This window comes from Balaenoptera musculus, chromosome 3 (genome assembly GCF_009873245.2).
Source record: "Balaenoptera musculus isolate JJ_BM4_2016_0621 chromosome 3, mBalMus1.pri.v3, whole genome shotgun sequence".
NCBI lineage: Eukaryota > Metazoa > Chordata > Mammalia > Artiodactyla > Balaenopteridae > Balaenoptera > Balaenoptera musculus.
The window spans coordinates 145,761,519-145,784,310 of NC_045787.1; the positions used below are offsets into that span (position 1 = coordinate 145,761,519).

The 22,792-nt window shown below is 51.8% G+C and overlaps 2 protein-coding genes across 2 annotated transcripts in view; one reads left to right on the plus strand and one right to left on the minus strand.

The window, feature by feature from the left end:
• The window catches only part of STK10 (serine/threonine kinase 10), a 120,104-nt gene that overhangs the window by 28,484 nt on the left and 68,828 nt on the right, over nt 1-22,792 (minus strand). The window contains exons 5-10 of the mRNA XM_036847984.1: nt 21,341-21,413; nt 20,171-20,365; nt 19,521-19,602; nt 9,652-9,786; nt 7,054-7,599; nt 4,453-4,583 (exon numbers count right to left, since the gene is read on the minus strand). Of these exons, the coding sequence (XP_036703879.1) occupies nt 4,453-4,583; nt 7,054-7,599; nt 9,652-9,786; nt 19,521-19,602; nt 20,171-20,365; nt 21,341-21,413 (1,162 nt within the window). The remainder of the gene's footprint in view (nt 1-4,452; nt 4,584-7,053; nt 7,600-9,651; nt 9,787-19,520; nt 19,603-20,170; nt 20,366-21,340; nt 21,414-22,792) is intronic.
• LOC118892923 (translation machinery-associated protein 7) lies at nt 12,895-13,293 on the plus strand. The gene has a single exon (XM_036847985.1). The coding sequence runs from the start codon at nt 12,929-12,931 to the stop codon at nt 13,121-13,123; it is 195 nt and encodes a 64-aa protein (XP_036703880.1). The 5' UTR covers nt 12,895-12,928; the 3' UTR covers nt 13,124-13,293.

A 22,792-nucleotide genomic window follows, 5' to 3' on the forward strand; every position in this document is an offset into this window, starting at 1 on the left:
TCAGAAAGTGCCGTCAGTGATCATATAACTCATAGCTAGGGACACTGAAGGCTGGGGCGTGGAGAGGCGTCACACAAGACTGGGGTAGAGGCATGATGCGAACTTAGAACTCAGACTTTATTTGATGTTTATTGACAGACAAAACATTAATAATTTTAATATATAAAGAGTGCTTCCAAATCAATAAGAAAAACAGGAATATCCTAATTTTAAAAAGTGGCACAGAACATGCACAGACATGAAACAAAAGACAAAATCTTTAAATTAGCTATGTGGATATGAAATACAAATTAAGAAGAAATAACATCTTCATTAAATAGGCAAGAATATAGGGGAAATTGATACTTTCATATACTGCTGATATGTACAAATTGACACATTTCTGGAGGACAATGCAATAAGTCTCTGCCTTTTGACATAGTAGTTCCACATCTGGATACTGATTCTAAAGAGATATTCACAGATGCACAACAAAATTGAATAAGGATATTCATAACAACGTTATTTATAATAGTACAAAATTAGAAACAAATGTCCATCAATACAGTCTAACTAAATATGTCCATCTGATGTAATTTTATACAACCATTAAAAAAATCAAGTTCTTGCTTGAGATATTGAATTACATGGAAAAAATCTATGAAAAATGCAGCAATTCTTTATGAACAGATAGGGATTGGTCCCTGAATGAAAAAAGCAAGCTGTTGAAGAGTGTGGGTCTCTTATGCTACCTACCATCTGGGTGAAAAACAAAAAGGACCCTATATGTGTGTGCACATGTGCATGTGTGTGTTTACTTTCCTATTTAAACACTGAGTGTTTCTGGAAGGATTACACTGTAAAATATTAACACAAGGAGGGGAGCTGGATGGCTGGCAGAAAAGTGAGAGAGGGAGATTTTTCGCTGTTTACCCTCTTTTTCTTGTCGAGTTTTGAACCATGATATTACCTATTCAAAATGTAAATACAATCAAACTTTGACCCCAACCACACAGTGTACCTTCATTTGGTAACATACCTATTGTCACTGTGTATATGTGTGTACACAGAAAAAATACTGGTGGGATAAACCCCACCAATTGTGTTTCTTTCCGGGCAAGTCCATTAAAAATTGATATGTATCATTTATGGAATCAGAAAAGAAATTAAAATGATGCAGAAAGAACTTGGGCCTCCTGACTGTGAACGGGGGGCGGTTCCCTGGCAGCCTGTGTCCTATTCCAATCCCGCGTCTGCAGCCTGTACCATGGGCACCCCCGCTGTGGGGCTTTCCTCACAGCTCTGAGCGGGTAGAGCTACTCAGGAACTGCCCACCGACAGCTGCAGGAGGAGAGGCCTGAACGCTCTCAGGGGTCGGGGGGCCTTATTTGAATCTTAGCTCAGCTCGCTTTCCCTTAGGCAGTCGCCCAGTCTTTGCAGGCTCTGTTCCTGCATCTGTAAAATGGGGAGATAACCTCTACCTCTCAGGTTCTTTAAGGTTACATGAGCTGATACCTGTAGTGTCTGCCTGGCACATGGCAATCACTCCCCAAGTGGTAACTTCTCGAATGATAACGAGGAAGAAGAGGCTGCCCAGTCTCTGGGAAAAGCCAGAAATGCTTTCTAGGGGCACAGAAGAAAGCTTCCTTGGGAGCCTCTGCATTTGGGAAGAGAGGAGGCAGGAGGTGACTGCTGAGAGCTGACAAAGAGAGGGAGACCCTGACACAAGAGAGACTAAGGCTCAGAGAACAACTGACCAAAACACGAACAGAGAAGAAGGTAAGCAGCCAGGTTCTGACATTTCCTCCCTGACCAACCTGAGTTCTCACAAGGGAAAGGCAGGCAGACACAGGCTTAAGAAGGAAAGAACCACCAATTTTAGGCAAAACCAGAAAGAACTCTGACCTAGCAGCCTCAATCTGTGAGAGCAACTATTCGGTGACACCATTCAAAAGCCTACGTGTCACCCAGTCCTCCGGAAATGCTAGGATCCAGGTACGACCAGGGACGTGGGCCAGAGCCCGCCACAGCTCGCAGCCTGGTGGCCTGGCCACATTGACAGGACGTGCGGACATTGACAGGACGTGCGGACCTTCAGACCACAGCAGGCAAACAAGCAAAGCCTTGTTCTTTCACTGTGAGCACCTCTTCTCCACCACAGCTAAATCTCACCTTTCAAACCTAAGTGGCACCCACTCCTCTGCTTGGGGGCCCAGTGCCAGGGCCAGAGGCATTGCTTCTAGATGGGGTGTGCTGGGTCTGGAATTTCAACCCTAGGAACCTAAACTGCCCAGAGGGGAGGTGACAGAAAGGAAACCGAGCCCTTGGGGTCTGAAGATTGAGGAGTACAGGTCACCTCCCAGGTGACCATTAAAACAGAAGGTGGTGTCATCGTCCAAGAGCAACCACACCCACCCCTCCCCTGGCCTCAAGCCTCTCCAGCGCACACAGATGAGGACACCAGTGCGTGCGTGCGTGCGTGTGTGTACACGCATATGCATGCACGCAGAAACACCACCAACGAAAAGTCTGCCTCTCATCCCCCTGGCTCCTAGAGGGGAAAAGTGCCCCCAGGCATCCAAAACTGCTTCTATTTGGCTTTGGAATGTCTGTGCTTTTTTTTTTCTTTTTATTTTATTTTATTTATTTATTTTTACATCTTTATTGGAGAATAATTGCTTTACAATGGTGTGTTAGTTTCTGCTGTATAACAAAGTGAATCAGCTATATGTATACATATATCCCCATATCCCCTCCCTCTTGTGTCTCCCTCCCACCCTCCCTCCCTATCCCACCCCTCTAGGAAAATCAGGCCTTGTTTCTTTTTTTTCTTTTTTTAAAAAAATATTTATTTATTTATTTTTGGCTGCACTGGGTCTTAGCTGCAGCACGCATGTGGGATCTAGTTCCCCGACCAGGGATTGAACCCAGGCCCCCTGCATTGGGAGCGCGGAGTCTTAACCACTGGACCACAAGGGAAGTCCCTGTGCTTTTTAAAGATATGAATGTGTGTGATATGTTAGAGGTGTCCTACAAATCAATCATGAATTTAGCCTTCAAAGGCCTGGCCTCAAGGGAGATTTGTGGGTCCAAGGCCTCCCTCCCTAACTGCAAAACCCCTCACCCCCGCCCCTGGCAGCCCCCCAGCAAGCTTCCTGGTCCAGTGGAAGCCGGGTAGAATCCTCACACAGACAGAGCTTCTCACCTGGATGACCTGAGGCAGGTAAGTTCCCACCAAGAAACAGTTTCCTAATTTACAGAACGGCCGAGATAGGGTCTCCCTGAGGAGGGCTGTCAGGGCGCCTGAGCACCGTAAAAGTGCAAAGATGGTTCCTAGCAAACAGCTTTGCCTCACACCCTCCTCCCCACACCAATCCCTTCCGGTTTCATGGGTTTTGCCTCCAAAATGCATGCTGCATCCAACCACTTCTTCCCTCTGTCTGGCCACCATCCTGGCCGGGGTCTCCCTGGATCCCTGCATCAGTCCTGCCCCCTCTACGCCCAGACTCATATGGCAGCGGAGCTGGCTTTCAAAAGGGATGTCACTGCTGGTCACTCTCCAGCTGCTTCACTCCAGCTATACTGGGGATGAAATCCACACTCTTCCACCCCTGCCCACGGGCCAACATGACCTTGGCCCTGCAGTTCCCGGGGACGTCTCCCCATCCTTTCCCTCCCACCCTACACTCCACACTCCAGCCCTGCCCTCTCAGGTCCCTAAACAAGCCACGCGGTCAACCCTCAGGCCTTGGCCTTGCAGTTCCCCCCGTGATCCCCAGCTCTGCTCGTGGCCAGCTCCTCTCAACCTTCTGGCTCTGCTCAGGGGATTTCCCACAGAGCAGTGTCCCCCGACCCCGGCCCAGGGGCTCACTATCCTATCACCCATTATTCCCTTCACAGCATGAACCACAGTTGGGAATTATCTTGTGTGCTGTTTGTTGGCCCGTGAGGTGTAAGTTTTACAAAGGCAACAGCCTCAACTACCTGGGTCACCACCATGTCCCCCAGCCTGCTGGGGGGTATGGATACATGGGTGAATGGCTGGCTGGCTGGAGGGGAGGGTGGAGGGTGGGTAGGTGGGTAGGTGATGGATGGGTAGGAGGGTGGATGGATGGATGGAAGGGTGGGTGTGCAGAGGGGTGTGTGGACAGAGAGATGGCTGTGTGGATGGATAGATGAATGGATGGATGGGTGAATGAGTGGGTAGAGGGGTGGATGGATGGATGAGTAAATGGAGGGGTGAGCAGATGCAGAGGTGGGTAGGTGGGTGGGTAGATGGATGCATTAGTGGATGGGGGGTTGGGTGGGTTACAGAATGCAGGATCTCAGGCAAAGCCAGCTTGCTTTTGTGTCCTTGATCCCACACTTGATGCTGTAGACAGACAAACAGCTCTTGCACCAGAAGGACCCACGCCCATCCCTCTCACCGCGTCCCCACCCTATTACCACCATCAGGGCCCTTCCCAGGCTTACCTGAGAAATCTCATCTCCTCGTCCTTCTTCTCATCGTCACTGATGATCTTGGAGGTGGTGATGCTCACCTCCACGCCGTCCACCACAAACTTGCGTGTCCTCTTGAGGGTCTTATTGTGCAGCCTCGAGTTCTGGCCGGGGAAGATCATCAGGCAAAGCTCAGCGTCACAGCTAAGAATCCATGGGCGACACAGAGGGTGCAGCCCACAGCCCTCCTGGCCCCAGAGCCTCAGCCCCGTCCAGGTAGGAGGCGACCGTCCATTGTCCCCCTCTTGCCTCAAGCTTTTCAATGGGGAGGGGGGCCCTGAGTGTCTGACGCTGGGCCCTTTCCTCTCCCTGATCTCGCCCTTCAGACACGGCCCATCCCCTGCCCGCTGGCAGCCAGCACTCTCTCACACAAAAGACACGGCGTCAGAAAGAGCGAGCTGGGTTCCAATCGTCCCTCTACCACCTACTGGCTCTGTGACCCTGGGCAAGTCCCTTGTCCTGTCCGAGCCTCAGCTTCCTCGACCTGTCAGAGGAGGTTGCAAAGATGCGATGGGGGTGGGGCATACAACAACACCCGGCTCATAGCAAGGGTTCAACACTTGGTATTTATTTTTGACAGTTATTACTGCAGACCACGATCTCTTATCCTCAATGCCAAAATCCAGAGAGCCTGGAAAACCAGAGTTCATAACTGCTTTGGCAGCCAAATCTGACCTGACCTGAACTCCACAGGAGGCCACGCCCATCTAGAGCCACCATGAGATTATTCATAATCTTTATCTTTACTTTTTCCTATGAATAATCATGCCTTTCACGTGTGGTTGCATACACAGTGCTGCCAGAACTCCTCCAGGAGGAGTTAAGGGTATTTAAATACCCTTTGAAAGTCCTCCATCCTGATTCGGATGAGGCCTGCGGGCCTGCAAGGAAGGCATCACGGCCTCTCCCCTCCGACCTCTCCACTGCTTTCCGAGGCCCCTCCTGGTGCAGTGCAGGCCGGCCTTTCCGAGGGCCTGCCAGCCCTGCAAGTGCAGGGAGAGCCAGGGTGGCGCCCAGCAGGAGGCCTCTGCCCTCAAGGTCCCCGCTGACCCCCGTGCCCGCTCAGTCGAGCCCAGCAGACTGTCCTTGGCCCTGAGGTCTGGGTTCCCCTCCCCCGCAGGCTCCCACCTCTTCCCATGGCACCTCACCCAGCAGCTCTGGATGCTCTCGGCCCTGAAAGGTCACCCTGCAGCTCATCGCCCTACAGCATCCAGCTCACGTGTCCCAGGGCTCAGTTCAAGCTGAGTCAGACTAGCAACCAGAAATGCAGGCTGGCTGGAGATGGCGGGGGAGGAAGGAGGCCTGGGTGCAGCCCTCACAATAGAGCTGCTTGCTCCTGGTCGCCGGGCCTCCGCCTGGGGGTAACAGGCTCCCCGTCAAGCCAGGGGTGCTGACGCAGCCGTGGACTCTTATCAGGACAGCCGCGCTCCCTGACTCACTGCCAGCCCGCCAGCAAAGGAATGTTCTCAATACCCTTGAGAAGAGGTGGGGACCCGGCTCTGGGTGGGTCAACCTTTATTTAAAAGAAAAAAAAAATTACTGTTTTTTTTTTTAACCCTTAGTGTCTTTTTAAGAAGAGAAGGGACAGACCCCCTACCCTAAGGAAGATGATTATACATCAAAGCTGCTGCCATCTCCGCTTGTCCTGGTGACCTGTTAAAACTGTGCCTTCTTTCTGTTCCCAAAGCTAACTGTGCTGACTGACTGCCTCTCCTTCGGCTCCCTCTCATTTGGCCAATATTTTTGAGTCTCTGCTGTGTCATTTTCACCAAGTAAGTGACGGAAGGAAAAAACAAAAAAGATGCAGAACCTTCCCTAACTTCAGCCTTGGTTGGGGATGAGGTCCTCAGTGTGGCCAATCAGGTGACCAACAGTGAGTTCACGAATACCTCACGATTTGTGAGATGGGCAGGGAATGCGGTCTGCCCTTCCCGAGGACAAGCAGGCCAAAGCTCCCACCGCGAGGGCAGAATGGCATGTGGGATTCAGAGCTCAGAGTCCGGAGTCTGACCAGCTCCCCACCTCCCACCTGAGCCTCCGTTTGCTGGGCTGTACTTTGGGATGATTGAAGGCGCCTCATCTGGGGTTGCTTTTAAGCATTTTGCAGTACAGGCCTCGTGCTGAGCTCTCAAGTGCAGTGGCTACTGTCATTCACAATGCCACCTCCTCCGGAACAGCCACGAGCCAGGAGGAAGCCTCGAGCCCACTCCCTTTAACTGAATCAGTCGGCAGCTGGACCACACGGCTGACCTCCAAGCCAGAGAACTTTCGCTTCTAGAATCGTCTCTCCCCCATCTTAGCAGGGCCTTTAACCAAACCCAATTTAAATGGAAACCCAAACTGAAATTAAAACCCAATCCAATTAATTGCCTGACATGACTAGATCCCAGACCGAACTCAGATGTTTGGGGGTTTTAACTACGAATCAAATGGAGAGCTCTTTAAAGAAACAGCAGCCTCGTGAACTACTTATAATGGAAGGCAGCCATCACATGCTTTCAAACACCAAAACCGGGCAGCAACACATTCTGCAGTGCCCCTGCTCCAAGCCCGAGGCACAAGGGGCAACGTTACCTTGATAGACAGGGAGCCCGTCTCTCTGTTCAGGGCCAGGTCGGCTGAGAGGGAGGCGCCATAGTCCATGCTCTCGGAGGTGGAGAGGCTGCCACAGTCTGAGTCCCTCTTGGAAGGGCCTAGAGCCCCCTGGGCAGGGAGCTCCAGGCTGCCGTTGGCCAGCTTCTCGCCACCCAAGGTCTCCAGGGCGCTGCTGTTGGGACGGCTCTGGCTTGCTTTCTGGGACCTGCTGGCTGCTGGACTGAGGTCCCCACCCTGGTCGGTGGCTTGCTTCTCCTCGGATACCTGAATCCTGGCATCCATGGACACCGGTCGGGACTTCCGGAGGGGCACGGGCACGGCTAGGCCGTTCTCATTTCCAGGGGCCACATCTGGGGGGCTGGTGGCTTGGAGGGATGTGTCCCCAGAGGGTTGGTTGGGCCCATTCACAATGTCCTGAGGCTGGCTGGGTGGCAGCGGGGTGAAAGATGATTCTTTGAGAAGCTTGTCAGCATCGAGGCTCAGCTGACTCACCTCAGAGGAGTCCCGAGTGTGGTTCCCCAGAGCCTAGGAGAAAAAAAAACATAGTCAAGGCCATGCTACTGTGTGTCCTAGGCAAGAGTCAGAGATGCAGTGAGGTCAGAAAGTCAGACACCCACAAGGTGAAGTGGGCCAGGGAGGTACAACAGGCATCCCTCTCTAGTAAGCCACAGTCCTCCCCACTCCTTATTGCCTAACTAACAATAAAATTATTGTACTACTTGCTTTGAGGAACAGGTATTCCTCCTAGGAGTGGAGGCAACCGTGGCCAGCTAGACAGCTCATGCCCTGTCGAAAGGGGGCAGTGGTTACTCCGCTCCAGCCAATTGTGACAACGTGGGAAAATGGGTCCCCTGTGCCCAGACCTTCCAATTTTTCAAGACAAGCTCGAATGTGGACTTGTACATGACATCTCCCAATTTTTAGATGGCAAGTCAAATTTTTAAAAAAAATCACAGAAAGGCCAAGCCAAACCTATCCAGGGGCTAGATTCAGCCTATTAGCCACTTTTTTTGTTTTGTTTTTGTTTTTTAGAGCTTTTCAGGGGAAGAAAGTACTGAAAATGTTGCTATTGTGAAATAGAACACTGATTTCTGTGGATGAAACATCAATGTCCAGCCTAATGAATAAGGTGAGCACCCACATAGCCACCTTCCAGGTCAGGAGTGGGACACTGTCCCAGTCCTGAGACCCCGACCTGTGTCCATCCTCCCCCGACACAATCATTGTCCTGACTTTGATCTCGAAGTGTTATAGGTCAGTTTGTCTGCTTTTAAACTTGATACTAACAGAATCATACCATAAGCACCCTCTTGTGCTTTTTTAACCTTGGATATGGAATCTTCAGAAGCAACTCTAATCCACCTTCTATTCAACACCCAGAGCAATGATGGTTCAAAAATTCAGATCTGATCCTGACATCCACACAACAACGCCCAAACCCTGCCTGAAACCATCATGGCCCCCACTGTCTTCATGACAAAGGTCAGCCTTCTGCCTGTGGAGAAACCAGGTGGGACGTGACACTTTCTGCCTCTTCCCCATCCTCGCTGTCTGCCCCCTCCTGGAACCGGGCCCCAGACACGCTGCTTCCCACTCCCACTCCCAGCCCACACCTGGCCCTGCCACCTATCAGCTCAGCGACTGCACCACTCGAACCTCAGTTTTCCCATCTGTAAAATGGAGCCTGGGTTCTCCTCTGTCTGAGTTGCAGGATGCCCGGCACCCAGCGGGGGCTCAGTAAGGGCTGTCGTTACTGTGCTGATTCCACTCGTCCTCCTTGGGGCGTCCCTTCCTCGTCCTGGTGAGGATTCACACCAGCTTAGGCTCCTCCCAGGAAGGAATTAAACTTGAGAAAGTGCTGTATTGTCCATCCCCAACAGTCCAGCCCCTCACTCACTAGGTCCATGGCACCATCTGGATAGCAAATCTCCCCTCCTGGGGGAGGCTCTCCCCAAATGACTACACCAGGGATCCGAAAGTAGAAGCTCAGGACAGAATCCAGCCCACAGACATGTTTTGTTTGGCTCAAATGTTTTAAAAAAATGTAAATTAGCTTTCATTTAAATTTCCACTCAGCCAAGCACTGAAGCTTGCAGATGTGTTATGAATATGCCAAGACCTGGGTCCCCTGGGCACTCAGGGCAGCCAGACGGGGTCTGGGGTGGCTGGAGCCCTTTGTTCGGCCCGTTGCCTCTGATCACGTGCAGGCTTTATGTGCGTTGATCCCACAGTGTGCTACACACATCCTCATTTGGTATGTGAGCCACAACAGGAAAAAGGCTGGGAAGCAAAATGAGTCAACTACCAACTTTTAAAAACTGGAAGATCTCATATAAAAATCTGACTCCTGGTCTTCCCTGAAAACATACAGGATTTGGTCAACACACCCTGCTGCCTCATCCTGGCCCATGTGCTGTCTTACATAACTGGTGGCGTGGGGGCCTGTGACCTCTGAGCTGGGGATAAACAGAAAGGAACCCTTCCTGCACCTCCCGGGCCCGTCCCACACCAGTCAAGGCCTGCGGGGATCCCGTCCCTCCAGCACGCCGCCCCCACCCCCGTTCCTCCAGGCCTTACAGAGGTGGCATCCACCGAGTCCTCCTCTTCCGCCTCATCCCGGCCGTCTTCAATCTCCTCCATCACTTCAGCCTTGGCCTCGGCCACCAGTTCCCGCAGAGCCTTGTTGCTGGTGATGCTGCTGACGAAGGGATGCTGAGGGGGGACAAGACAGCTGGATTAGAACCACTGTGGGCTGGGAGGATGAGGAGGGGCAGCCAAAGCTGGGGGAGGCGATCCCCCAGGCGGAGAAGGCCAGCGGCATCCCTGAGCGAAACGTGAACATGAACTTGGTCAGGCAGACCCAGAGGCAGCTCAGAAAGTCCTGTGTGTGGTGGAAAGTGAGCCAGCTCTGCCACTCACCAGCTGTGTGACACTGAGCAAGTCCCCTTCCCTCTCTGAGCTACAGGCTTCTCACCTCTGAAGTGGAGACAATAATGCCAGACCCACAGGGATGGCATGAGGATGGAATGAGATCACGCACAGGGAAGAGCTTAGCCCAAAGCGGGAGCAGAAGTAATGTTTCAGGAGGTTTGTTTGTGTATTTGTTAATTTACTTTTTTAAAAGGTTTTCATATATGGTTTAAAAAATATAATATATACAGTATATACATGCATATACACACATACATTATTGAAGAATTACTTACACACAGTAAAGTTCACAAATCATTAAGCTCAGGGACTTTTTCCATACATACACACCTGCTGTAACCACCACCCAGCTTAAGATACAGACCACTGGGCTTCCCTGGTGGTACAGTGGTTGAGAATCTGCCTGCCAATGAAGGGGACACGGGTTCGAGCCCTGGTCTGGGAAGATCCCACATGCCGTGGAGCAACTAGGCCCGTGAGCCACAACTACTGAGCCTGCGCGTCTGGAGCCTGTGCTCCGCAACAAGAGAGGCCGCGATAGTGAGAGGCCCGCGCACCGCGATGAAGAGTGGCCCCCGCTTGCCGCAACTAGAGAAAGCCCTTGCACAGAAACGAAGACCCAACACAGCCATAAATAAATAAATAAATAAATAAACAAATAAATAAATAAACCTTAAGTTAAAAAAAAAAAAAAAAGATACAGACCATTTCCATCACCTCGAGAAGGTCCCCATTCCCCATGCAGTCAACCTCACTCCCCACAGTCACCCAGCTCCAGAGACTAGGTTTGCCTTCTCTTTAACTTCATCTGAACAGAATCATAGAGTACGTATTCTTTTGTGGTTGGCTTTCTTCACTCGACACGAGCTGAGCTGAGACTATGAGATTCGCCTACCCTGTTGCACATGTCGGTAAACTCTTCCCTTTTGATTCCCGTGCAGTATTCTACCACATGACTCTGTCACGGTTTGTTTATTCTTCCTGCTGGTGCTGACCATTTATGTTGTTTCCCATTTGGGGCAACTATTAATAAAGCTGCTATGAACATGCTCGTATAGGTCTCAGGGTGGATGTGTGCGTTTGCAAAAGCTTGAGGCCAAGTAGTGTATGTTCTATTCCTAGGCGTTTACAGAAATGCCACATCTTTAAAAAGTGAAGGCTCTTTCACGGACCTTGGAAAACACCAAAGCTTTTTTTTTTATAAACTTTTCTTAATTATCAGTTAGTTGTTTTTCTTTTTAAACGTCTCTTTTTAAATTTATTTATTTATTTATTTTTGGCTGTGTTGGGTCTTCGTTTCTGTGCGAGGGCTTTCTCCAGTTGCGGCGAGCGGGGGCCACTCTTCATCGCAGTGCGCAGGCCTCTCACTGTCGTGGCCTCTCTTGTTGCAGAGCACAGGTTCCAGACGTGCAGGCTCAGTAGTTGTGGCTCATGGGCCTAGCCGCTCCACAGCATGTGGGATCTTCCCAGACCAGGGCTCGAACCCGCGTCCCCTGCATCGGCAGGCAGACTCTCAACCACTGCGCCACCAGGGAAGCCCCACCAAAGCTTTTAAGACCTCGGCAGATGGTAAATCAGCCCGAAGATCTCCCTGGTACAAGTCTGTCTCTGAGCATCTTGTCCCCACCACCAGGTTGTGGACAGCGACATGGGATTCCTCAATTCCCCACACTCACTCGGGGCCTCTTAGAAAGGCATTGGCAGGGGCGGGGTGGGGCAGTTGTTAAATTGGAATTTGCTCATTTGAAATGCGCAGGAAGGCTCTGATGAAATTCACTGTTTTTACTGTCAGTTATCAGCGGAGGAACAGTGTCAACAAGATTGCAGGGAAGTATTTAAATGACTAAAGAGAATAAATTTTCGAGAATAAATTTTCTAACACCTTGAAAACATATTCACAACTGATAGGTCCACTACAAATCATTCCTATCTGCTTGTTCTTTCTTATCTGTTTAGTACATTTGTGGAAGGCCAGAGGCAACACCCTATTCAACCTGGGCACCCCACTCTGTACACGGGAAAACAATACACCTCACTCCTTTTATTTATTTATTTATTTTTAAATTAATTAATTAATTAATTAATTTATTATTTATGGCCGTGTTGGGTCTTCGTTTCTGTGCGAGGGCTTTCTCTAGTTGCGGCAAGCGGGGGCCACTCTTCATCGTGGTGCGCGGGCCTCTCACTATCGCGGCCTCTCTTGTTGCGGAGCACAGGCTCCAGACGCACAGGCTCAGTAGTTGTGGCTCACGGGCCTAGTTGCTCCACGGCATGTGGGATCTTCCCAGACCAGGGCTCGAACCCATGTCCCCTGCATTAGCGGGCAGATTCTCAACCACTGCGCCACCAGGGAAGCCCCACCTCACTCCTTTTAAAGAGCCCCGTCATTCAGATCTTCCTAAACCAGGCTGACTTTCTATAGTTAGTCCAAACTAGTAAAGACGTGAAGAATTTTCTTATCTTTCTCTCCCACACCCCTGTTCAGTCGTTGATTCACGTCTCAGCCCCATGTTGAGGCCAGTGATGCGCCAGGTGCTGAAATAAGGCCAAACAAGCAGACAGGTAAGCTCCCTGGCCTTGGGGGCTCGCAGCTGAGCGGGAGAGACAATGGGCACGTAACCAAACGACAAGATCATTTTTCAGACCAGGTAATAGGATAGGCTGGAGGAACATGGGCCTGGATTGGTGCGGTGGGTGGGTGGCGGGAGAGTCTGCCTAGGTCTTTGGGCAGAGGGCCCTCCTTGGGAGGTGACATTCAAGCTGAGCCCTGAGGGATGTGAAGGGGCCGGCCAGGGAAAGATCTGGGCACAGAGAATTCCACGCAGGGGGAGCAGCAAGTACAAGGGCTGCAGCAGAGCAGTGATATAAAGAGTTACCCTTTGGGCATCCGGTGGCAGGGTCTGGGGAAGGGGCGGCAGGCACCATGTCGGGCCGCGAAGGTGGCAAGAAGAAGCCCCTGAAGCAGCCCAAGAAGCAAGCCAAGGAGATGGACAAGGAAGATAAGGCATTCAAGCAGAAACAGAAGGAGGAGCAAAAGAAACTCGAGGAGCTAAAAGCGAAGGCCGCGGGGAAAGGCCCCCTGGCCACAGGTGGAATTAAGAAATCTGGCAAAAAGTAAGCCGTCCCTTGTGCCTGAGGCAATGATGATCCTTAGTTCCATTCCTGTTTAAACATCTGGATTAAACATCTGGATTCCCTGCCATAACATCTGTTGCCACCTATAGCTAGAATGAAGTGTTGTCTTGGAACCTATTGTACATTTAAGAATAAACTTCTGTAAAAAAATAAAAAAAAAAAAAAAAAAGAAAGAGTTACCCTTTGAAGGTATCACTCTGGCTGCTGTGTGGCTCCAAAGGGTCTTGAATTGGATATTAATAAGGATGTACTAATCGCGAGAGGCAGGAGAGTATAGCAGTGAAGATTGCTGGCTCTAGACTCAAGAGCCAGGCTGCCTGGAATAAAATCCCACTTCCACCAACTCGGGCAACTCACTCAACCTCTCTGAGCCTCAGTTTGCTCATCTGTATACTGGGAATAATAGTATGGCTGTTCTCAGCATTGTAGTAAGAGCTCAAAATGCGGCAGCTATCATCTGTATCATCATCACCACCATCAGCAGCAGCAGCACCACCACCACCACCATCATCCTCACCACCACCAACATCACCACCATCATCATCAACATCATCATCACCACCACCACCACGATCATCATCAATGCTACCACCACCACCATCATCATCACCATCATCAGTGTCAGCATCACCACCACCACCATCATCATCACCACCATCGTCATCACCACCACCACCATCATCACTACCATCACCATCATCCTCATTGCCATTACCACCATCCCCATCACTACCACCACCGTCATCATCACCACCACCATCATGACTATAGCCACCATCATCACCACCATCACTACTGCCCCTGCCATCACCATGCTACCATTGCTACCACTGCCACTATCATCACCACCATCACCAGCAGCAGAACCACAACCAGAGAAGCCTTTAAGCACCAGTTTGCACTCCCAGCCATCCCCATTCCCTCCTGCATCCCCAGAGTGCAGCTTTCTGGAACTGAAGGTAAGAATCAGATCCCAAAGCTTCCCGAGCTTCACACTGCACAACCTCACACATGTGAACTTGAGCAAGAAGCCACGGGACACTTCACTGCAGTTGCTGAAGCAGATGCGGCAGAAACAAATAATGCAAACACAGGCTTCTGGAAATGCCAGGTTTTCATCAGGCCATATCACATATTGACCAAATTAGTGACTCTTAAGCTTGGCCAGGAGCCTTGCTTTCTTGAGGCTGAACGTCTTCTGCATGGCCTCCCTTGAGCACCCCGGGGTCTTTAGGAAGCGGAGGGGGAGGCATGGGGAAGAAAACCTCTGACAGAGGGGCAGGTGAGCAGGGCCATTCCCCTGGACGCCAAGCTCCTGGAATCCCCGGGCGAGCGGGGCTGGCAGATGGAGCAGGCCCTCCTGTGTCTGATTAGGCCCGGAACACTGTTCTGTAAACTGCTCTGGGACACAAAGCACAGACCCCCTCCTCCACTGCATCAGCTCTGTTACTTCCAGGGTTGTGTTTAGAAAAGACGTTTCAACCGCCAAGCTGCCAAGGCCCATTAGAGACAAAGCCCAGCACAGAAGGGTGCGGGACCTTCCCGGGTGGCCAGTGCACTGTGCACCTGCACAGGGACGGGCTGGTCTGGGCACATGGGTCCCTAGAAAGGTGCTCGGTCACCCCCGTGGAAGACCCAGATCAGAGGGAAACTCAGCTGTCTGCTCCTTCAAGAAGAGGAAAAGCTGTTCTGTGCTATCTCTGCAGGGAGCCCCAAGGTGCCACAGAGCTCGCCAGCTGGCACCCACCCTCCGGCCAGGGCCTCTCCTGCCATCTACGCAGTCATCCTTCCCAAGAACTTGAGCCTAGTTTTCCTCTGTGTGCTTAGAAACCATCAGCCGGGGTGTCCTACACCCCAAGACTGGCTTTAGAAAATGCCTAATAACACTTCCAAGTTTTCAGGTGTCAGCATCCTTCCTTCAGTCCTCCTTCCCTCCCTCCTAACTTTATTCCATCTCTCTTTCTTTCCTTCATTCATTCAGAGAGGCAACTTACTAGACTGGTCAAAAGAATAGGCTTTGGAACCAGATGACCAGGATCAGAAATCAGCTCTGTCACTTACACACTGTGTGACTTTGTGCAGGCTATGTAACCTCTCTGTGCTTCAGTTTTATCATCTGTTTGACAGAGATCCAAACAGTACCTATTTCATAGGGCTGTCATGAGGATTAAGTTAGCTAACATTTGCTAAGCATTTAGAATAGAACCTGGCATGGAGAAGAGGTTACATAACACTTTGTTAAGTAAAAATAAGTAAATGTATTTAACGAAGGCCCTCTCCATACCAGGCACTATTCTGGATGACTGGGGCACATCAGTGAAAGCAAAAACGAAAACAAAAACAAAGACTGCTGTCCCCAGGGAGCTGACATGCTAGTCAGGGAGATCAACAATAAACTTAATAAACATGTAAGTTATACACTATAAGTGCTATGTGCCATGGAAAAATCAAAAGTAGGGCAGGGGAAGGAGAATTAGGAATGTGAGGGTGCAGTAGGTTTGCAGTTTTAAACAGGGTACTTGGGGGAGGCCTCACTGAGAAGCTGCCATTTGAGCAATGACTTGAAGAGAAAGAGTCAGCCATGGAGGTGTCTAGGGGAAGAGCATCCCTGGCATAGCGGACAGGCAGTGCAAAGGCCCTGAGGTTGGAGTGTGCCTGGAGTGTCTGAAGAGTAGCAAGGAGGCTGGTTGGCTGGGGAAGAGTGAGGGGGCAAGAGGAAGAGAAGTCTGAGGAGTCAAGGTGGGGCGGGCAGACCTTGCAGGACCTTGCAGGTCACTGAGACTCTGGATTTTACCCTGAGTAAGATGGGAGCCATTAAGGGGCTTTGGACTCAGGAGGTATAGGAGCTGACTTATGTTTTTCCCTCTGGCTGCAAGGGAGGTGGTGAGAAGTGGCTGGATCCTGGGCATGTTCTGAAGCCAGGGACAACAGGATTCCCTGGTAGAATGGATACAGAGTGTGTGAGAAAGAGCGGTTAAGGATGCTTGCGAGGTTTGGGGCCTGACTGCTGGCAAGGTGAGGCTGCCATTGACTGAGACAGGAAAGCCATCGCTAGAGCATATTTGGGGAAAGATGGGGGCGCTCAGTTGCAGACGTGTTAAGTTTGAGATACCTACAGACACCTAAAGGGGTGGAGGGTAAACAGCCAGATACAAGGGCCTGTGGGCGAGGAGGGCAGTCTGGGCTGCAGGCAGAAATGCGGGAGTCATGGCGAACAGACGAGCCCATCAAGGTGATGGAGACGGAGGGAAAGGCCCTGGCGCACTTCACGTTAATCAGCTGGAGAAAGAGGAGCAGGCGAAGGAGACAGACGAGTGGCCAGTGAGAAGGAAGGAAACCAAGAGAGCGTGGAGACCTGACATCAGGCATTGACAGCAAAGGGGAAGAGGGTCGCCTGCGGCTGCTGCTGAGTCCAGCAAGAGCAGCACTGAGGCCTGAGCTGACCACGAAGTCCAGAAGGTACTAACGACCTTGACAAGAATGCTGTGCTAGAACGGGGTGGGTTTGAGAGCAAATTCAACAAGTGCACGCTGCGCACCGGATGTGTGACAGCCACGATGCTGAAGACAGCGGGCGGGCACAGAATCGCATCCACTCACACACTTCCGTGACGCAAGCACGACCCACCTCCTACAGAGGAGGAAACTGAGGCTCAGCGTGAGGACCACTCGGGTTTCAGGAGGGCGAGCCTGATTTCAGAGCCCAGGTTACCACCAAGTGATACGGTCCCACCAAAATATCCGTGCAAGCGAATGAATGGATCATAAACCAGCATAAGTCAGTCAGCTGAAGGCGGGATGCAGGGCAGGAGGAGGGGCCGGGAGGAACGTGGGGGCCGCAGGCAGATGTGAGGCTCTGGAGGGTGTGCTGGCAAGTCAAGGTCTGGGCTTACCTGTGGCCACTCCAAGTCAGGTGACCTCGGCAGGCCACTTCCCTGGCCTGAGCCTCAGGGTCCTCACCTAAGGGGGTAACGATGCCCCACCCTCCTTAACTCAGAGACGTGGAAAAAACTGACGGCAGCCTAAGCTCTGAAAGGAGCTTTCTTTGTCCAGAGGGATCTCTACTTTCTTCTGCAACCCTTCTGTCTCAGCGAAGAGTCCTCTGGCAGGACGTTTTTTTCTCCACTATGGAACGGAAATTCCTGGCTCTGGCTGAGGCTCCTGGGCTGCCACGAGGGGATGAGGGACAGCTGGTCTCTTCCTGGCAGCATATCCTGGAGGCCGGATGTATCAGGCCAGGAGGTGCCTGCTCACGGGAAACAATTGGCCCCGGGAGCTTGGAGCTTTTGCATCTGACAGTGACAGCAAGCCCACGCACCCCCACCCCTGGTTGGCCTGGTCCAGTCCCTTGCCGACGCCACCCACCAAACACCGCAATACCCCGAAAAGAAGGCCTCTGGTAACTCCAGCCGTGTGCTTTCAAATGCAATGCAGAAATCTACAAGGAACAATCATGAGCCCCAGCAGACAGACCGCATTCTGCATCCTCGCTTCTTTCCATTTTTTAATAATTCAATTCAATGCATCAACTATTCACTGCGTACAGCACTTAACAATTAAGCTAAGCACTTTACAGTGTCTTCTCACTTAACCCTGGCTATCATCCTCACTTCAGAGTGAGCACAGGGTCACAGAGAGGTTAAGCCCCCTGAGCAGGGTCTCACAGCCAGTAAGTGGCAGAGCTGGGATTTGAACCCAGGACTTTTCCAGTCCACACACTGAATCACTGTGCTACACACCCCAGAGGGATGCACTGTAGCCCAGAGTGCCAACCACAGCCCCAGCACCTGGCGCACAGTAAGTCGGTGCTTGGGAGAAGCGGCTGAATGTGAAGAAAGACTCGAGTGCGCGGTGGAGCGTCGGCCCCCTTTGCTCCCACCACACGAAGGTGGAAGGACCAGAGTGGACATGGCCTCGGCGGGCAGCCCCTCCACATCACCCAGGCCCACTTCCTCTCCCCTCCCAACAGCATTGGTGGCACGGGGACCGGGATCAGCCGCGCTAGAGACGGCCGGGCGTTTCCAAACACAGCTGCAAACACTCCAACACTCACCCCGCCAGGACACGAGGCATCGGCCCCGGGCAAGGGCAGCTCGCAGCTACCTCCAATATTTCAAAGAGGTTCAAGGAAACAGTCATCCACTTCCCCACCTGGAGGCCGTTCAGCCAGCCAAGGGGATGCTCCCTGAGTCAGCTGTCATCCTGGCTGGTCTTGGAGATTCCACACCCAATAGCCAGAGGGAGCCTTGTAACTGTATGTCAGATGGTGTCTCCCTCCTCCAAACCCTCACGGGTGCGCCATCGCACACAGGGTGAAGCCTGCATCCTCCCGAGGTCCTGCATGACCCGCCATGACCTGGTCCCCCTCCTCTTTGAAAGGCCTGCTTCCACCATTGGCCTTTCGCCAGGAACTTGGATTTGGGGAGGGTTCCCCCCATTAACTGAAAAGAGGGGCCAGCTCTGCCTGAACTGCAAGCGACGTGGCCCATGCTGAACGCCTGCCAACCTTCTGCAGTCTGGAACCCTGCCCGTGCCAGGCAGAGGCTGCCCACGTGGCCAGCCCCCAGTGAAACCCTGGGCCCCGAGCTCTCCAACATGCTTCCCAGGTAAACAACACCTCCACACGTGTCACCACAACGCACAGCTGGGGGAACTAAGCACAGACCATGTGACTCCACTGGCAGGGGACTCTGGAAGCTCCTGCCTGGCTTCCCTCAGGTGCCTTTTCCTCTGTCTCTTTTTGCTGTAATAAGTCACAGTGGAGAGTACGACTAGATGCTGCGTCCCGAGTGTCCTGTTATGGAAGCACTGACCTGGGGGGTGGACACGCCCCCGTACCGCTCTGATCTCATCTCCAGCCCTGCCCCCCTCCTCACCCCGGCTCCTGCACCCTGGCCCCCTGGCTCTCCCGGCTGCACCAATCGTGCCCCCATCCTAGGCCTTCACCTCTGCTCCTGAGCACCATGTGCCTGGCCCCCTGGCCTCCTTTGGGTGTCTGTGCACAGAGCCCCTCGTGTCCTCCTTTTATAGGAGAGCAACCCCTCCCAGGCCCCCCTCCCCTGTGCTGTTCTCTTTTCCTCCACAGCCCTGCTCTCCACCTGCCACGTGCACTATCTGCTCGCCAGCTGCCTGTCTCCCCCGCTGGAAGGTAAGGTCCTTGAGGACAGGAGTCTGGGGGCTCCCTTACCACAGCCAGTCTTCCCCGCACGAGGGCCAGCCCATGGCAGGTGCTCAGGGAACGTCGGCCGATGAGTGAACAGTTGTGCACACCATCGCCTGGGCTGGGGGAGGACGAACCCAGCTTCCAGGTCACGGGTGATCTGTCCACAGGAAGGGCTGGGCAGAGGGACAGGCGGCCACCCGGGAGAGGGGACCACTCACCTCCAGGAGCTGTGCAGCGCTGGGCCGGGTCTCCGGGTTCTTATCCAGGGCCGTCTTCAGGAAGTCTCGGAACTCCGCAGACCTGGGAGGACAGACAGGTAAGCTGGGAGCGGGCGAGAGCCGAGAAAACTCCCCACATCACTGACTCCACTCTCCTGGGAGGCGCGTGCTTCCCAAACACGCCCTTCAAAGGACAAAGGGTGCCTTTATAAGCTAAATGGCAGAGGCGACGGGGCCTTCAAGATGCCCTTCTCGTCACAGACATCGCCAACAGAGAGGATGTGGAAATCAGAGGAGCAGGGACTTGCCCGAGGGCACACAGTGAAACACAGCAGTGCTGGGGTTCAAGCCCCAATTCCCAGCCCAGGGTTGTGCCACGTGGCTGCTGGGGCTCACGTGGGCTCTTACTCCTGCAGTGGGATCCGGCTTATCTGGGTTACCCGGTCTCCCTGATGGAGAGCCGATGTCCGCAGCACAGAGGGAGGAAAGAGCCAGGAGGGTCCAGGGAGCTCAGAGAGGCCTGCAGACCCCCAGGCCCAACTGCTCCCCAACTGCGGAGCCCAGCAGCGACAGCAGAGCCCTGGCACCCCGCATCCCAGGCCCGCTGGCCGTCCAGCAAACACCCTCAGGCAGGCCTCCTGGCTACTTACCACTTAGAAGGCATGAGTAGCGTGGGAGGGTCTGACTTGGCGATCTTGAGCAGGACCCGCATGGGGTTGAGCTCGTGGTGCGGGGGCTCGATCTGGGCCATCTCAATCAGAGTGATGCCCAGGGACCAGATGTCGGCTTTGTAGTCGTATGGGGTGTCCTTCATGGTCTCACACATCACCACCTCGGGGGCCATCCTGAACCAACCAAGGGACAACAGAGGGCTCAGACCCTGGCCTCCACAGGCGCTTCTCAGAGACTCAGGGTCAAGGACCAGCACAAGCCAACATCAGGGGGTTGGCAGCACTCCCGAGTCATGAGTTTCATTCCTTTCCATCCCACTGTCTTCCTTAGGACCGTTTTCTCACAGAAAGACGCCTTCCAAGCAGCTCCACTGCCCAAGTCCTGCTGCAGTTCTGATTCCTACCACAAGATGGCAGCAACAATCCAGAACACAGGGTCCTGGGGAAGGGGTGGGTGGGAGCAGTGGGGAAGGGACCCAGGAAAAACTGGGGGCGGGAAGGGGGGTGAAGAGAACACAACAGCACATAGAGAAGGGATGGGAGAGAAAAGGAGAAAGAGGAATAAAAGGGCAGAGAGAGAAAGAAAGAGTGAGTAATAAGCAAGCAAGAAAGGAAACTCACTCCACGATGGGAAGTAAAACAGAAAGTAGTTAGGTATGAAACTGAGAGAGGTTTTTTTGTTTGTTTGCTTGTTTTTAAAGTAATAGTTTTGGAAAAGAAGGAAACACAATGGACTGGATAAGTCTGGGGAGATTTCATATAAGCATAGGAACTGAACTTGTATTGTTCATCTTCATGGCCCTAGCCCTATGCCTGGCACTCAATCAAGAACCATTTTTCAGGGGTGTCAGTTCTTATTAATGGAGCATTTTCTACATGCACCATCCCATTCAAGCCTCACAATAGCCCATTATGTAGGTGCTATTATACCCCTGATTTTACAGGTGAGTAAACTGAAGCACACGAAGCTGACTAACATGGCCAAGGTCTCAGCGCTAGTAAGTGGGGGGATCTGGGCTCAGACCCAGTAGGCTGACTCAGGAGCCCCTGCCTCTGTCCTCTCTCCTCTAGACCAGCCAGAGGAACCATGGAGAGTTGGAGGTGTAGCGTTCAGTCCACCATCCCATTTCCAGAAGCTACACGACTTACCAGTAAGGCGTTCCTATGAAGGAATCTCGTTTCTGCAGAGTCTTCAGATTCTTGGCAGACACACCAAAGTCAGCTGCAAGGGAAGAATCTCAGATAGAGTACTGGATGGACATTCCTCCACCCACAGCCCTGGGGCATGGACTCAGAGACACACGTTCCAAATCAACTAACAGATGCCATTTTCTATCTAGCAAACTAGTGATCATTAAAAAACAATAATACCTACTGCTGTAAGATGTATTGAGACATGCACTTTCCTACTTGCTAATAAGAATAGAAACTGAAGGGGACTTCCCTGGTGGTCCAGTGGTTAAGAATCCACCTTCCAACGCAGGGGGTGCGGGTTCAATCCCTGGCCGAGGAACTAAGATCCTACATGCTGCAAGATGCAACTAGAGAGAAGCCCACGCGCCGCAATGATGGATCCCAGGTGCCGCAGCTAAGACCCAACACAGCCAATAAATAAATAATAATTTTTTAAAAAAAAAGAATATAAATTGAAGAGGCTTTTAGGAAAGCAGTTTGGCATAAACAGCAAGAACCTTTCAAACATCCATACTCTTCTGGTGCAGTAATTCCAAATCTAGGAATCTAACTTAATGGAATAATCGGGGGTTTTAATTTTTATTATTTATTTTATTTATTTTTTATTATTTTTGGCTGCATTGGGTCTTCGTTGCTGTGCGTGGGCTTTCTCTAGTTGCGGCCAGTGGGGGCTACTCTTCATTGCAGTACACACAGGCTTCTTATTGCAGTGGCTTCTCTTGTTGTGAAGCACGGGCTCTAGGCGTACGAGTTTCAGTAGTTGTGGCTCACAGGCTCAGTAGTTGTGGCTCGCGGGCTCCAGAGTGGAGGCTCAGTAGCTGTGGCGCACAGGCTTAGTTGCTCCACGGCATGTGGGATCTACCTGGCCCATGGCTCGAACCTGTGTCCCCTGCATTGGCAGGCGGATTCTTAACCACTGCGCCACCAGAGAAGCCCGAAATAATCTTAAATATTAAAAAAAAATTATGCGTAACGATATTCACCAAAGTGCCATCATAATACAGACGAGTTAAAAACAACCACAATTGCTTAGCTTTCAGGGAGTGATTTTAAAACTTCTTGCATGCAATATATAATATATTCTGTCTTTTCCAAAAGAATTTAAGGGACTCTCCTGGTGGTCCAGTGGCTAAGACTCCACGGTCCCAATGCAGGGGGCCCAGGTTCGATCCCTGGTCAGGAAACTAGACCCACGTGCATGCCGCAACTAAGAGTTAGCATGGCACAACTAAAGGTCCCACATGCCGCAACTAAGACCTGGCACAGCCAAATAAATAAATCAGTAAATAAATATTTTTTTAAAAAAGAATTTAAGATGGTGTATCAAATACACACACACACACACACACACACAGAGCAAGATGAACTAGGAAATTAGGAGAAGTAAGAAAGAAGGTAAAGGGTAAA